This window comes from Pseudorca crassidens, chromosome 5 (genome assembly GCF_039906515.1).
Source record: "Pseudorca crassidens isolate mPseCra1 chromosome 5, mPseCra1.hap1, whole genome shotgun sequence".
Lineage (NCBI taxonomy): Eukaryota > Metazoa > Chordata > Mammalia > Artiodactyla > Delphinidae > Pseudorca > Pseudorca crassidens.
Window position 1 is genome coordinate 104,471,433 of NC_090300.1, and position 18,232 is coordinate 104,489,664.

Here is an 18,232-nt window from a genome sequence, read left to right on the forward strand (position 1 = left end):
GATTTATCACTCTTCATTTAAATTCCTGTGCCAATGATTTTAGTTCCTAAGTGCTGTGACTGGCATTTTTGGATTTCAAAATCAAAGTGAAAATAAGCTACAGTTAAGAACTCAACAGCTCAGATCGATGAAAAACGGTTTTATAACTGAACACCCTGCAGTTAAATCCTAGGGGTTTGACCAAAAAGTGCTTAGTACTCAGAGATGTTGCTGTGGGAAGACAAGTATCCCACTCTAATGGCTGTTTATAAATCACTATCAAACCTGCACCTTGTAACAGTGCCATGTAAATTTGCTCCCAGATGGAAACTATTTTTTGCTACGCTTGCTTCCTTAAAAGAACAACCCCCCCAGAAGCAAGCTTCTCCTTCTGGCAAATCTCATCTTTGATATTCTACTCTTTTTATCCAGCACTGCTCATGTTTGAGGAAGTAGATTATAACACAGCTACTAAGACCTACTCCATAATAGTGCATGCAAAATGCCTCCTAAATTGAATGAGCATGATTCTATAACTTTCTTATTAAAGACTGACTGTGGTGTAAATCTTGATTTATTGAAAACTTCTTCAGATATACACTTGAAGAATCAGGCTTTTCTACAACCCTGCCAGAAACAAATTGTGAAAATTTGTTCCTCCTGCATGGCTTCATAATCTCCAGGCTCAACACTTCTTACATGGCAAATCCAAATGATCTTCTTCCTTTTAGGGTAAAGCTCCTCCAGGAAGTATTCCAGCTCAGTTAAGCCTTCCTCCTCTGAACTAAAGCATTCACAATCTCATTCTTATAACTTAAACACTTAACTTAAAAATATGCTTCTTTTTATTTTTTGCTAGCCTTTTTCAGACTGCTAACCTTGTCTCCTCAATTAAAGTAAGGCATTTGAGAAAGCCACAATAACTTCTTCCTTTCTTATCAATACTATATGATGAGCCATAGTACTGATCATGCATTATGGCTTAATGAATGTTTGTTTGTTCATTTATTAAACAAGAATTTACTGAGCTTTATACCTAGTACTCTTCAATGCTCCAGGGATAGAGTGACCTGACTAATAAAATACAGTGGAAAAGTTCAGCCCTCATGGAGCTTAAATTCTATTGCTGAAAGACTAAATTATATTTGGAATTTATCATATCATGGAATTAAGTGACAGAATAAAGAACACATGCAAATCAGTTTGAAGAATGACTTAGATACAATCTTGAGAAATATATGATCAAAGCAAGTGGTAAACCAGAAAAACAAACAAAAAAGAAGTGGAAAATGACAGAGACCAGAGTGTGGGGGAAAAAAAGGAAAGAAAGGAGAGGAGGGGACGACATTTTTATTTTTATGCTTAAACCATGAAAATTTTATCTATTTACACTGTCAAGTTTCTAACGCAATACATATTTTTATTTTCCAAATAACAGATTTTTATTTCTTCTCTCTGAGACTAAAGTAATATGATCTTGCACATGGGATGAAATATTACTGAGATACTTCTTCTTTACCTCTAAAAACAACTGTACAACTTGAAGTCACCATGGCAAACTTCCAATAATACTGTAAAATATTACAGAACGAGACCTACAGCAAGAGCCGTATACATGGAAAGTTACAATGAGATTTTTAGGGAGGAGGTTTCTTTTTACTGGAGGTGTCAAATTCATAAACTGTGTTATTTTCTTATTTTTATTATGTCAAGTCTTTGGAATTATATAGAACACTGATTTTAAATATTAAAAGACTGTGCACATAGAATGTTCATCATGTTATTCAATGCAATTACTGAATATTAGAGTGCTCATCATGTTATCTAGTGCAATATACTTATTTTGCAGATGAAGAATCTGAGGTCCAGAAAGATTAAATAACTTACCTGAATTTACACTGCTGGATAGTAGCAGTTTAGGGACTAGAACTCAGAGCTGATCAGATTCTGACCAGCTGTTTCCTGTCTCTCTATATGACTAAACTACTGGACATTTCAAGAGAATAAAAAAATGACATTATGAGCTACAAATTCATGAGAATGCAGATGGTAAATAGCAGGCTAAACTATGTACAAAGGATATGAAATTTGGTTTTATGGAAAACCAAATAGACAATAATCTCTCCTGTATATTTTCAGGGCATTCTTGCTTAGGTTTACACAACTGAACACTATGCCTTCTGTAGGTCTGTTCCAGAATGATAAGCCTACGAATAGAATGCTTATTGTTGATGTCCTAAGTGAGCACTTTATGACTAAGGGGCAAAAGTATCAGGGTATTAAAGCTTTAAAAGGTTCACTTTATGTATGGTAGAAATGTGTGTGTGTGTGTGTGTGTGTGCGCGCGCGCGCGTGTGTGTTTACATACCCATCCTCTTAATTCACTAACTTATTTAGTAAATATTTAATGTATAGTTTCATGTGAAATGTGTCATGTTAGGCCTTGGGGATATGAACATTTATGACAAACCAACAGAAAAAATGGGCATGCAATTGAAATGCAGAGCATGGTAAGTACGGAGACCGGGTAAATATAAGGAGCTATAATAAGATAATCAGGGCCAGATCATGAAGGACCTTACAAGTCACTTTAGAGAACTAATCAATCATAAACCCACCACACAGAGAGAAACAGTGCCAACATTAGAAAATTTTGCTATTCATTTTCTTATGACTATATGTGTACATCAGTTGTTTACATAGTTGGGTGATGATGTATATAGTTTCCAATCCTGCAGTCCTTACAGTACTGTCAACATTATTCTCATTCATTAAACTAACATTCCATCTTACAGACATAATACATTTTACTCGCTATTTATTTCTCATCACTTAGGATATCTATACATTTCCTTATTATATATAATGCATGTTTGTACACACATATAGTTCTTCTATATGTCATCTTTCCTAGATATTAAAATAGAGTAGTGGGTTTAAAGGATATAGTAATTTTAAGGCACTGGAAACACATTGCCATATAATTTTGTAGTTTTCCTGTAGTGACGTGGGAGTTCTGACCAAATCATACTCTAAGAATACATAAGCATTACCATTTACCAAAGAAAACCTCACAAAAAACAAAAACATGTCCAATTTGATTAGAAGAAAATTACCTATCATTTTAATTTTCATTTATTTGAACTTTAGCAAGAATGAAGTTCTTTTTTAATGCATATTAGGCAACTGTATCTCTTCTAAGAATTGACTGCTCATCCTTTGCCCATTTTACCATAGTCTATTCTTCACAAGTATTTTACCCAGCTTACTGCTTATTTTCATTTTATTTATAATGACTTTGATATGTGAAATTTCTATTAAACGCATCTGTCCTTTGCTTTGTAATTTATTTTTTATATGCTTCTCTACTTAGTCATATATTTACCTATATTTACTTTTTCTTAAGATGTTATGTTTAACATTTATCTGTTTAATAACTTGGGATTTCTTTCAGGTATTTTCTTAGTAAAGAATTAACTTAAAATGTTTTAAATAATAAGTTTCCCTCAATACATTTTATTCAGTGATGTATACTTTTCCCATTGATTTTATATGTGTTCTTTATCCTATATTAAATCTCTCCATATATTAAGAACTTTTTTCAAGGCTACCTCTTCTGTTCCTTTAATCAGAAACTGTTTCTATCTTCTCCTTAGAAATACAAATTAGTTCCTGAAATGTAAGCTAATTATTCATTCATTGATTTTGATTAAATATACTTTTCATGTTTTAAGGGATGTACTCAAATGAGAACTCATTTTTTAAAGAACCATGTACAAATGAAGCAGCACTACATTTTGCAATTATGTAACACCTTCACTGTCCTAGCAATAGATGATATTTTCAATATACAAGCACAATGCAGTGAACTTTTAGATAATATTATGGAAACCTGATGCCATATTTCCTAAGAAAACTTTTACAAAGAAAATTAAGCAAAATTTCAGTGAAAAAAATGGAATCACGAGGAAAGCAATTAGTTCTTGAAATATGAAAATATAAAAATCAAGTGATTTTTATGCAAAATCCAGTTCAGCAATACCATCTGTTTGCCATGTTTATGTGTTAAGTTCAGACAATGTATAATCTGAGTTTTTGCTTGGTTGTTATAAATCCCAAACATATATACTCTTCTAAGTTATCAAAAAATTAAGCAAAAATGATTTTAGCATCTTTTGACCCTAAAATTAGAGTTATGGGTTAATATCCAAAATACATAAACAGCTCACACAACTCAACATAAAAAAAAAGATTAAAAAATGGGCAGAAGACCCGAAAGACATTTTTCTAAAGAGTACATGCAGGTGGCCAATGGGCAAATAAAAAGATGATCAACATCGCTAATCATCAGGGAAATGGGAATCAAAACCACAATGAGATATCACCTCACACCTGTCAGAATCACTCTCATCAAAAAGAACACAAATAACAAATATTGACGAGGATGTGGAGAAAAGGGAATCTTTGTACACTGTTGGTGGGAATGTAAATTGGTGCACCCACTGTGGAAAACAATATGGAGGTTTCCCAAAAAACTAAAAATAGAACTACCATATGACCCAGCAATTCCAATTCTGAGTAAGAAAGAAACAAAAACACTAATTTGAAAAGATACATGCATCCCAATGTTCAGAGCAGTGTTATTTACAATTGCCAAGATACGGAAGCAACCTAAGTGTCCATCAACAGATGAATGGATAAAGAAGATGTGATATATATATATATATATATATACACACAATGGAATACTACTCAGTCATAAAAAGAATGAAATTTTGCCATTTGCAACAACATGGATGGACATGGAGGATATTATGGTAAGTGAAATAAGTCAGACAGAGAAAGGTAAATACCGTATGATAACACTTATATGTAGAATCTAAAAAATACAACAAATTAATGAATATAACAAAGAGAAACAGACTTACAGATATAGAGATCAAATTAGTAGTTACCAGTTGGGAGAGAGAAGTGGAGAAGAGCAATATAGGGGTATGGAATTAAGAGGTACAAACTATTATGTATAAAATAAGCTACAAGGGTATATTATACAGCACAAGGAATACAGCCAAATTTTATCACAACTATAAACAGAGCATAATAACCTTTGAAAACTGTGAATCACTATATTGTATAACTGTAACTTATATAACATTGCACATCAACTATACTTTAATAAAGGATAAAATAATAGTTTTCCCTACAAAATCAAGTCCCTGTTGGCCAAATTTACATCAAACAAAGGGTAACTCCTCCCATACTCTGCTTATAGCACCTCTGATACCTCTGATACCATGACAAGCTACAATGGATTTAAAAGTCACATGAAGGCAAGTATGTGACTTCATTCCCTCCTCTGAGACTGTGAGCTACCACAAGGGAGAAAAGAAAAATTTATGGAAGTAGAAAATAAAATTCAAATTAATAAGGGAAATGAAAAGAATTGGGACATTTGTAGAGAAAAGCTTAGAGAAAGATATTTCTAGATCATAGTACAATAATGAGGAGTTTGGCCTTAAAAGGTCATAAAAACTTTATCTAATTCTTCAGGTGTAAAGAAAGTGGATATATCAAGGCTGTATCATAAAAAAAGGTCTATCAGAATTAATTGCAATTAGGTTACTTTTTGCATTTCACCTAACATTATGGATTCTTTCTTTTATTGAGAAAATTAGAATAAAAATTACATTATATTAAAATTTAAAAAAATTATTTCTAACAAATAAATAAGTAGAAGTAATCTTAATAGAATGTTCTACTGATGGTCTTCCCATCTACAAAGAGTGATGATTCAGAGAAAGAACTTCTAGCTCTTGAAGTGCAATTTATTTTTTGTATTTTCTTCTTAAATAGGCTAATAGGCAGAAGGAAGATTTTAGACAAGATACATGGAAGACCACCCTAAAAGAGTCGGTTAAAATATACAAGAGAATTGGAGCTCTTTCTTAGAGATCTTTGAAATGGGATAAAATAACATTTATTTATAATATAAAATATATTTATCTATATAATGTTACTTATAACATTTATAAGAACATCTTGCCTGATGACTTGTAGCTGAAGTCTACATTCTCTTGAGGTCCTTTAAGGCATATGAAAATTGTCACCTTATAAGTATAAAACTAATATGAACTGGCAGCAGTTAGGTTAATAAAATTCAGATGTTGGAAAACAGTTTTTTTTAGGACATAATTTTCCATGTCAGTTATCTTTAAATTTAAATATATAATTAAGTAGAACTTCAAATAGAGTTTAATTGTTCTGCTCTTAATACAAGTATCTCACATTTTGGATAAAACAGCTAAATAAAGACAGCAGTTGAACATTTTAAATATTCAAAACTGTCAGCACATGAAATATTTATTCTCATAAAAATAGAATGAGGAACCTATTCTCAATTTCTAGAAATCTAAATGTGAAATTGATATCTACAACTAACCAACATTTATCTTTATAAAAGTAATAAAAACATAAAATTATGAGATAGGACATAACTATCAAAAAAACTTATCAAAATATAATCTAAGGACTTCCCTGGTGGCACAGTGGTTAAGAATCTGCCTACCAATGCAGGGAATACGGATCGAGCCCTGGTCCGGGAAGATCCCAATGCCACGGAGCAAATAAGTCCATGTGCCACAACTACTGAGCCTGTGCTCTAGAGCCCGCGAGCCACAACTACTGAGCCTGCGTGACACAACAACTAAAGCCCATGCGCCTAGAGCTCGTGCTCCGCAACAAGAGAAGCCACCGCAATGAGAAGCCCGCGCACCACAACTGAAGAGTAGCCCCCATTCAACGCAACTAGAGAAAGCCCGCACACAGCAACGAAGACCCAAAGCAGCCAAAATAAATAAATAGACAAATAAAAATTTTAAAAAATATATATAATCTAAAACTCATAGAAAGTAGTCAATCATTCACTATTTATATAAAACAGCCTTGAAATAGGAAGTCAAAAACAGAGGACATCAATTCACACAGGCATTATAAAGTAAAAGGTAATCATATCTTAGAGATTTAGTGATTCAGCAAACGAGTAAAATAAGCTTTTTAAAGACAAAACAAAATGGAATGAAAAGTACATTTCTATTCACATATTATAGATATATTTATCACCCTTGGAATATTATTTATTTGCTTTAATGAGAGATTACTTAAGAAATATGTAAGCTGGATAACAATTTGAAAGGATGAATACAAATAATTCAATGAGTCATGTCATAATTATTTTGAGGAAAAAAACACTTTTATCTCAGGGTACACCTTGGAAATGACTCAATACAACAATATAGAGCAGAGAACAAAGGTATCAATAGCTATGAAATCTACCCTTAGGTCTATTAAAATTGCAAAATAATTAGAAGAGCATTAGGCAAATTATGAAACTACCTTTCATTTTATTTTGTTTTTAATCTTTTATTACTAAAAGCTTTGCTCACTGTATAACAGAATAAATACGTGGCCAAACAACTAGCCTCTCTTTCATAAAAACAGAAAAGTGAAATGTCAACATTCACCACCTGCCATATCACTATTTAATCATTTATTACTTTATACATATTTTAAGGACTTGTGTACTAAGTAATATTTCAGGCACTCATTTCTTGCAAATGCGTATTGAATCAGATATTATACGTTTAATTAGTCTTTCTTTATTTAGCTAAGTTCTAAAGAATCTTAAAGAATGAAAGACTGTTGACTGCTCTGTAGTAGACACCATGTCTCAAACACTCAAACATGCATCTATTTTTCACTACATGGCATACAGCACAGTATTTTGCACATCATAGTTACTGACTATAGTTGTTTGCTGACTAACACATAGAGGTAAATGGGAAAAACAACGACATCACTATTTTGTAAAACGTTTTCAGGACCGATTTCAAGAGTGTGTGCCTACCACAGTTGCATGGCTCCCTGAACCTGTTTAGGGTTTAATGATCATCTAATGCCATCTTGAAATTCTTTTTTTTTTTTTTTTTGCGGTACACGGGCCTCTCACTGCTGTGGAGGCGCCTCCCCCATTGCGGAGCACAGGCTTCGGACGCACAGGCCCGGCAGCCATGGCTCATGGGCCCAGCCGCTCCGCGGCATGTGGGATCTTCCCAGACTGGGGCACGAACCCGTGTCCCCTGCATCGGCAGGCGGACTCTCAACCACTGCGCCACCAGGGAAGCCCCATCTTGAAATTCTTAATAATTTTATCTTTAACTCATGTTTTGTAAGTGAAGTCTGATGGGACAATGGAGTGTGCATTGGGAGCTTGAAGCCCCGGCTCTAGGCAAGGTCCAGCTTCTGGCCACCCACCCTCCCCACATTCCTGGGGGTGTGTTTCCCTGTCTTCCCCCCTGCTCTCTGCCAAGCAGTCTTCCAATCCCTGCACTGCCCACGGATTGCTGCCATTCTCCACCTGGGTTAAGTGACTTTGTTAACTTCTGAGGAGGGAGGACCACATTTCTGGGTTGTCTCCTGTCTCTAGTGGGGATCTGGGCATGTGCACAAAAGGGTCTAGGTAGGGCTCTCTAGCACTGGAGAGTGGAGTGTAGAGGAGTGAGTGAGTGAGTGAGTGAGTGAGTGAGTGAGTGAGTGAGTGTGTGTGTGTGTGTGTGTGTGTGTGTGTGTGTGTGTGTGTGTGTTGGCTGTCTCTGTTCTGCAGAGGCCACATTTTAGTGGGGGCAAGCTTCTCATCCACTCCATACAGGTAGCCAATAGTTTCTGGGAAGGAGATTCAAAGACCCTTAGGGTTTTCCCTTCCACTGTGGGTTTGGAAGCCCTGGGAACCTGGAGGTTTCCTCAATCACCCTACAAGTATCCCTGTGCAGAGGGAGGGCCTCTCGACTAGATCAGTGCCTGGGGACACCCTCTCTTCCTCTTTCCAAACTTTCTGAGTCTGTCTTACATTTGTCTGCTCTGGTCTGCTTGAGATACCCTTGGGTACTGGGGATAGGGAGTGGTGCAGGACTCTAGGAAAAGAACTGTGATTTCGATGATTTCACAAATGAGTTAAATGCTCTTATATTTACATTTAAAAGTAGCATTGAGCAATTAAAGAGGAATGGTAAAGTTTATGCTAATAATTTGAAATTTACTTTTACTTTACTTAGAAGGACATTAAATGGCAATTAAAAAAGCACCATGACAAGTTGAGAGGCAGAAATTGCAGAAGGAAAAGACTCTATATGTTAGTACCTTTAACGGCCCTTTTTTTTCTGTTTTTTGAACAAAGGGTCCTGCAGTTTCATTTTTCACTGGGTACCACAAATTATGTAGCTGGAACTGTTTTAGAATCCAAATCAAATAGAAAAGTGCTGAGGAATACATGGAAGGAAAAAAAAGCTACTTAATCTAAAGATGCTATATGGAATTTCAGTCTGATTAAAAGGTCAGCAATTAGTTTTCAATCTTTACAAACTATTTATGAAGACATTTCACATTTTAAATAATAATTAGAATAATCTATCAACCTTGAAAATCTTTTAGTTTTATTCTCACATTATTCAAAAAAAATCTTTATTAATATTTACTTTGAAGTAAAAGGGACTTTTAGAAAACATCCCCCCAAAATGAAAACCTAGTTTTTAAGAGCAACCACATTTGAATCCAATAATCCAGTTATCCAAATCAGTCAAGTTATGCAGGCAGAGTTTAGTTAAAGAAATTAAATTGGCACCCATTTTCAAAACAAAGAATTGCATTGAAAATGAGCGATCAATGTGCTAGACAGTTCTCAACCATAAAGTAGAACCTTACATCATGACAGTCATAGATTATGCAAAATGTGATCATATGCATTTATCTTCACTGCTAACCAGATTTATTTTTATAGGATTTAAAATATTTTACTAAACAATCTCTATTACTAATTTTTCAAGTTATATGGAGAAATGCCATTAAAATTGTTAATGTGGTAGTGGAGGCATCAAAATAGCAATAAGATCTTATTACTTTATGCTAAAGAAAACACTTTGTCACCTTTCCTGAAAAATGCACAAATGAGAATTTCTCAGAGAAACAGCTGATGACTCTAAAAGCCAACTGCTTAAAATCAAGTTTAGGATTAAACATATTTTTCTAGCAATGTACAATCACCAAAAAAATCCCCTTGATTGCTATTAAAGGATGGTTTAGTGTTGATTAAAATCTTTTATTAAAAATTCTATAAGAACAGCACCACAGGACTTAGTGAGCATGAAATTTAGTACATGCTAAAGAATACATGTGCAATAATACTTTCCAGTTAATTTCTAGACAAATTCCTGGTTAAATTTAAGGCTTTGCCCTTTTAATTCCCACTGCCTGGAATACTCTTTTATATATTCACAGGATTTTCTCTTCAATTCATGATCTGCTCAGGTGTTATATCAAAAGAGGTGTTTTTGGTTTTCCTATGCAAAATGCCCCTTCCCCACCACTTCCAAACCTCTTACTGTGTTTAGTTTTTCTTCATGGGACATATCACTTCTTGACACTAAAATATAATGTCCTGAACGAAGGGACACTATTAACGGTTTGTACTTCTTTATTGTTATATCTCTAGCACACTGAACAGTTTCTGTCAGATAGTAAACATTCAATAAATATTTTTGAATGAATGAAATAAATTAATGAATGAAAGATTAACTGAAACCATCTCCAATATCTGTTAATGCAGTTAACAGAGATTTATTAGGTTATAGTCAATGTAGGTTGAGGATATGTTCAGTCAAATAACACATCCTTGTTCTCAAGAAACTTTCACATTGGTCAGAAAAGCAACTATTAAAAATATGATTATGATCCAGTGAGAGAGAACCATGTATGTTATTGTACACAAGTGATTGGGAACAGTTCAATTTCTACACTTCTTGACTAAGAGCTGAGCCATTTACCAACTTCAGGAAACTCATTGCTAAGGTCAAGAGCCTTTTCTATACCATTCGTTTACTCAAAAGTTGCATGCCACAAAAAGACACTAAACTTGGGAGTAATTTGATGTTTCCCAGGACTAAACACAAAGTTTACAATCATCCAGACTCTATCATAATTTAATATTTGGCTGGACCATAAAGTTATTTAGTTGTGATTAACTAGACTGACATTTCAATTATCTTCCCTACATAAAATATTCAGTGCACTTTTCAGAAGAAAAACACTTTTCCTAGAAGATAGGAAAATTTTATCCTTCAGTATAAAGTGTCTGTGGCTTTTGAATATATAATTTTCTTATGTTTAAGAAATATGTAAAATACAAACAGTATAGCATCACTCTTAGCTTCAATTACGGTTATTGCTTTTTTTCTTTAACTTATAATGCCACTGGCTTATATTCAGTATATTTTTAGTAAGCATTTAAAACTTTTATACTTTGAGTAGACTTGCACAGATTTTAGAAAAAAGAATATCCACTGTCAAGAATTTTCAAAACACTGTCAAGAATTTTCAAAACACAGTGAGGATTATGAGGAATATCCAGACATGAAATAAATTAAAATACAGATATAAAGATGAATGAATGTTTATAATGTCCCTAATTACCTACTCTAGTAACATGCAAAAGGTTGCTATTTGAAATAGACTGTATTTTCAGAATGCAGTGAACTGTAAATCAAATAGACATCTCAAGTTTATAAATATATGGAGACTTTTGTTGATTTAAATCTATTTTCAATGTCAGTTCAATTAATTATTGCTACCTGAGCAAATATATGAAATCTGCAATCAAAATGTAAGCCTAAAGCAAGACCTATACAGAATAGTCACCCATTGGCAGAGACAGGAGTGTTGAATATATATTTTAGGAAGCTGAAGGACTGGACAAACTGCTTCTGACAATAATTGCTTTAAAGACCCTTTAGTAAATATCAGCAGAATTGGTTTGTAACTTAGCATGTCTTTCACTTTGAACATGGTCCCTAAAGGTTTTTGCACATGTCAGGATATCTACAAACACAATTTGTTTCAGGCTATCCATGATTAACATTTTCCTTTCCTGTCTATGACCTGAATAATTCCTTTTACTAAACTACACAGCTTAGTTTTTCTATCATGCACTGAGGATTAAAATCAAATGTTTTCTAGGTGTTGCTTTCTTGTTTTGTTCTCTAAATGAACCACCTTTAAAGACCATTTAAATAAACTATCAAAATAGAAGGTTGCAAAAAAGCTTTTAGGGATTGCAAAAGTCAGTTAATTAAGGTTTATTGCAAAGATTTCTAATTATGAGAGTCAGTCTTAAATCTATAATCTTATTTATCCAACTAGAATCAGGATAATCAAGGAATGTTTTTCCTAACTACAGCTAAGTGGGTCTAAGTGATTTGGAAATTTCTTTTTTTTTTTTTTACATTTCTGTAATTGTAAGCAGACAGCAAACAATTAAGTCAAGGTTGTTTAATGGGGTTTCCTTAATATTTCTTAAGTATGAGAAAAGACATATACATATAATCAACTACATGAAAGAAAAGGTAATTTGACGCAAACTTCCTCTTTATCCTCACGTTCCACGCTGCGCACAGAATAGTAAAATCATAATTAATGCAACTGTCTATATTTTTCAGTCTCTATTATTTTATTTCCTATTTGTACGAGGTTGCCTCATGTACAATATTATTATTCTGCTGATTTTCTTTTTCCCTACCTCTGGCCCTGATGATATATCAGCATCTTCTGCTAAATGGTTGTTCCCCTAACTTGTCTTGGCTATTTTGCAGACACCAACTCATTTCTCCAAATGTTAGTTAAATCTTCAGGTCCTTCCCCAAATCCTGTTGTACCTCTGCAATATATCAACTTGTTAGATGTTCTTGGGTCCATTAGTCATCAGGGCCTAATCCCTCAGTTGCTCAACCTTTGCTTGGTTCTTTCTACTCAGCATTCTTTACCTTCTCCTGGCTTCACGTGGCCTACTCATATTCTACTCATCTCTCAGAACAGAACTTAATTTAATACTGCTTCCTCAGGAAAACCAGCCCTTATTCTCTAGACCTGAATAATACATGCTCTCAGAGCACCCTGAGCTTCTCCTTGGTGGGACTTATCACAGTACTAATTACGTATTTGTCAAATTATTTGTTATCTGCCTCCCCACCAGGGTGTAAAATTCACAAAAGCTCGCTCACCACTATACATGTGTTGAATAAATTAAAGGCTTATTAATAGCTCATATCACTTTTCTATTTTAGTGTGAAAACAACGATATGTAACCTACAGATAATGAGACAAATAATTTACTGTGGTCCCCTCAGTCCAACAAAATTGTAATGTGTTACCCTGTAACTTTGGACAGTGCCTCTTGAGTCACTTCAAAGAGAATTTCCAAAGATACCCAAGTGGAATGATGGCAAATCCCTCCCTCTATCTGCAACAGTAACAGTGTTATCTTATTAAAGCTGGCACACAATGATGACAGCTCAAGTCTGGTTCTGGGACACTCCAGTTTCTATAAGCTCCTTTTACCCAACACTAGGATCTGACCCCTTCTGATATGAAGAGAGTAATGGATACATGCACAGATTGAATTATTTCATAATGTTACCCTTGACTGGAATATCTGCATTTTTAAAAGTATGATTTTCTAACATCAGAATTTCAGACACAAGAAGAGAAGACCTTCTTGGTGCCTCTCAAAATTATGACATGGAGATAAGTGGCTTAAACGTGTAAGACTGGTCATAATATTTTATAAAGCATATATGTGGCAATATTTTAGCTCAGTTTAGGACCTTGATGTACTTTTCAAACAAAATTTAAATATATTTTGATTTTTCATTATAATTTATAACTAAAACAAAGCTGAATTAAATGAACAATAATTGTTTCTCAATATTCTTCTCAAAAATAAATTTACTGGGGGGCTTCCCTGGTGGCGCAGTGGTTAAGAATCCGTCTGCTAATGCAGGGGATACGGGTTCGAGCCCTGGTCTGGGAAGATCCCACATGCTGTGGAGCAACTGAGTCCGTGCGCCACAACTACTGAGCCTGCGCTCTAGGGCCCACGAGCCACAACTACTGAGCCCACGTGCCTAGAGCCCCATACTCCGCAACAAGAGAAGCCCCTGCTCGTCGCAACTAGAGAAAGCCCGCACAAAGAAATGAAGACCCCACACAGCCAAAAATAAATAAATAAAATATCATTTAAAAAAAATAAAATAAAATAAAATAAATTTACTGGGGAGGATTATTTAATAATACTGTCCCCTACCAGAATGCATAGCCTCAATATATGGATATTGTATCTTGTTTCATGCTTTGTATAATTTCTGTCCTTATAACAATACACTTTTAATAAATTCTCTCATTTTCAAAGTGGGAAATAGTTCATATCCTGCCCTTCTGCTAAATTAGAAAAATAGCCTAAATGAACTCTCTTCTAATCTTGAAAGACTGCTATGTGTATAATGTATGAAATTATGTAAACATATTTACATATATATTTTATTTAAAGTGATATATTGTTTTTATTCCCAAACTTAATTACTTATACCCTATAGTTAGAACAGTTGTACTGGATTATAGTTTTTTTAATCAAGTGGCAGAAAAAAGGCTTAGAAATAATCTGCTAATGCAGAGAGAAACAGAAGACCCTATCTGTTTTATGCTGAAGACACATCTGACAAGATTTTGTTGACACTATGGGAAAGAAGAAAAAAAAGAGAAAACAAGAATTACATTTTGAACAATCATAAAGCAAATTCTACGATGTGGAGCAGTTTGCTAGATGAAGAGGAATATTATATAGTAAATATAAAAATGGTGATTCTACAGTATTATTTGGCTTTGCTTTATTTATTAGATGCATTTCTGAAGATTATCAGCAAAGTGAACTTATATATATTATTTTGAATAAAATAGTCACATCCACTTCAAATATGTTTTTAGTAGAATATTTAAGTTTTCTTCCTGTATACTTTATAGGTTTAGCAGTGTTTTTTTTCACTTTTTATTTTGCAATAATGATAGATTCACAGATATTTGCAAAAAAAATGTATGGTAAGGTCCCATACACCCTTTACCCTGCCTCCCCCAATGCTAACTACTTGCAATAACTAAAGTGCAACATCAAAACCAGGAAACTGACGTTGAGAAAATCCATAGAGCTCGTGTGTGTGTGCATGCACACATGTCGTGCGTGTAGCTCTTTGCAATTTATCACATATCTAACTTCATGTAACTACCACCATAATCAAAATACATAACTATATTATTACTGCAAGGTTCCCTCCTGCTACCCCTTCATAGCCAATCCCTCTCTCCCTAAGCCCTAACCCTTGTCCACCAAGAATCTATTCTCCATCTCTACAATTATGTTATTTCAAGAATGTTATGTAAGTGAATTATACAGTATGTATCCTTTTGAGATTGGTTTTTGTCACTCAGCATAGTGCCCTTAAAGTTTATCCAAGTTGTGTGTATCACTAGTTTGTTCCTTTTTATTGCTGAATAGTATTCCAACATCTTATATATATTTCTACTTTAAATATCACCATAGCTGCCTTAATGCATGATATGGGCCGAACTGCATCCCCTAAAATCCATATGTTGAATTTAGCATGTGACTGGATTTGGAGATAGGTCCCTTAAAGATGAAATTAAGGTAAAATGAGGTCATATGGGTGGGATTTAATCTGTCATGATAGTATCCTTACAAGAAGAGATTATGACAGAGACATGCACATAGGAAAGAACATATGAAGACACAGGGAAAAATGGATATCTACAATCCAAGGAGAAAGGATTTAGAATGAAATCAACTCTGCTGATACCTTAATCTTGGACTTCTGGTCTCTAGAACAATAAGAAATTAAATTTCTGTTGTTTACACCACCTTGTCTGTGGCATTTGTTATAGCAGACCTAGCAAACGAATATAGTGTAAAAGAATAGTATAAAACATATAAAACAATACTTTCTTCTATAAGACAATCACTTCTGTATCAACATAATTTATGAATGCTTCTCAAAGGGAGTTTTTAAAATCTTTGAAGCTTTTCCTGTATCATGCTTTGTGATAAATTACATTATGGGGGGAATTAAAGAGAATATATATTTAAAAAAATCATAGGCCTATTCATGCCTAACTACATTGCAGTAAAAACCTGTAGTGTTAAAAGGGACCATTTAGCTGAAGGCAATTGGAGTTTTTAAAAAAGACAGTTTAAATATTTTTTACACAAAACTGCACCTAAACAGCAGCATTTAGACACATTTCTGGATATTTTTTGCTGTTTCTTTTAGGAGTGGATTATGGTTAGGCTTGCTGGCTGCATTGTTTTTACAATATAGATATGAATTATAATTAGCATAAATTCTTACTATTTGCTTATCTGACATGGAAAAGAGATGGCTGCATAAGTACGGCAACTGAATTTCAATTCATGTAGCAACATCTTATTTATGTCTGATGTTTGTTGGTAAGTAATATGGACTTGCTCTTAAGATATGTTAGTATAGGATTATATCAAAAACATAAATGCATAGATATTAAAGAAAAGCTTTATATCTAATTGACCATTACTACTAAGAAGTAATATCAAAAATATCTTTCTGCACCTTGGGAAACAATAAGAACAACAACCAGAAAATCACCCCTGTAATGTATAGAGTGTACAATTGCACCTCAGTGAATATAGGTCCACCAGGGATATTAAGCATCAAAAGGGAATTATAGATAAGTTTTGAGAGAACAACAGTGGAACTTACCATCTTGATTCGTGGTCACTGTAATAGCTGTGAATGGCTTGGGAGAAAAACTCAACTCAGAAACTCCATTCATGGCTTCTATTTCAAAGGTGTAATTCACGTGAGGCACAAAGTCAAGTACTATCACGGAATTGTTGATCAGGCCAGTATGTCTTGGGATGAAGCGGAGTCCTCCACCACAGTCCTCACACTGGCTGGTGTCTAAGCCACATTTCTTACAGATTACACTGTATGTGAGATCTTTTCTCCCTCCTGTGTCACTTGGTGGGCTCCATTCCAAAATAAGGGCCGTTTCATTGATGTTAAAAACCACATTCCTAGGAGCTGAAGGTGGCCCTAGAGAAAGCAATTAAAAAAACAAATGTACATGTATAGGACAATGAATTATGGTGCTAACTTGAAAATGTCATCAATAAACACTTGCTTGTCTTTTATATTAGTTTGAGCTCTTTCTTCTGATGGAAACCATAAAGAAATATGGTTAAAAATATCTGAGTTAGTCTAGTAAGAGTGGAGTCTTAGGGGTGAAGATGGTCTATATCTTAACTTTTGGTATATGAATTTCAATATTTAATATCAAAAGCCACAGATCTCCAAAAGATAGTAATTATACTTTTTAAATTTGTTGACTGAAAATATATAACAAAACATTATTTTAAATTATGTGATGGTTTTAAATACATCTTAATAATTACATCATCATTTTAAAATTTTGAAAAAATAGTAACATGCATATATAAAACATGCTGTGTTCAGTCTTTCAATCCTCAAACTATGCTTGATGTATAAGTAAAACTCCCATTCATTTTTCTGGACAATCTCTCTAAGAATCTTTTTCTCACAGGCTGAGAATAAATGGCCATAAACTCAGGGTGGACAGACAGTTTGGAAGAAGGGGAAGAGGAAGGGAAACTGGAGGCAGCATAAAGGCTTTTACTAGGTCCTGCCAATTTCATGGGACAAAAGCATTATACGGAAGGGATAAAAGGGGGTATACAGAAGAAATGGTACCTAGACTTTTATTTAGATTAACTTTACTAAACGTAAGTAAGTGTGTCCTTAGAAGCTTATAAAGAGACCCATACAATCCTCTTATTTGTCATCAAGAGTGCACAAACCATGTTTCTCATGGATGGTGGATGAGCATCTGCTCTCTTTTTTCTCATTATTTTTCCATACGGATCACACTGCATAGAGTATTTATACCCTTTAACTATTCCAGCCTTTTCTTAAAATTGTGTCAATAATCTTTTACACTTATCCAAGTCCTTCAAACCTCAGTTTCATATCTTTCACTGAACAAATATTAACCGAAGGTCTACTCGGTGCCTGGCACTGTGCTATGTACTATGTTGTGAAATACCACAGAATCCTTTCTGTAAGAGACTGTGCTTATGACAGATATTTTGAAAAATAACTTATTGTATAAATAACTAATTAACATTCCTACCACATTTTAAAAAGCTTAGTTTTAAGAAATCTAAACAGTTCTTTAAATTGCTGCTATCAAGAAAATTTGCTTAGAAGGAGGGAAAGAATTCTCTGTGACATTCTCTCCACAGAAAGAAATTCAA

At 34.0% G+C, this 18,232-nt stretch overlaps 1 protein-coding gene across 4 annotated transcripts in view; it reads right to left on the bottom strand.

The window, feature by feature from the left end:
• EPHA6 (EPH receptor A6) overlaps positions 1-18,232 on the bottom strand; it is an 877,027-nt gene that overhangs the window by 495,636 nt on the left and 363,159 nt on the right. For all 4 annotated transcript variants that reach the window (XM_067739161.1, XM_067739159.1, XM_067739160.1 and 1 more), the window contains exon 5: positions 16,659-16,994. In XM_067739161.1, the coding sequence (XP_067595262.1) occupies positions 16,659-16,994 (336 nt within the window). The remainder of the gene's footprint in view (positions 1-16,658; positions 16,995-18,232) is intronic.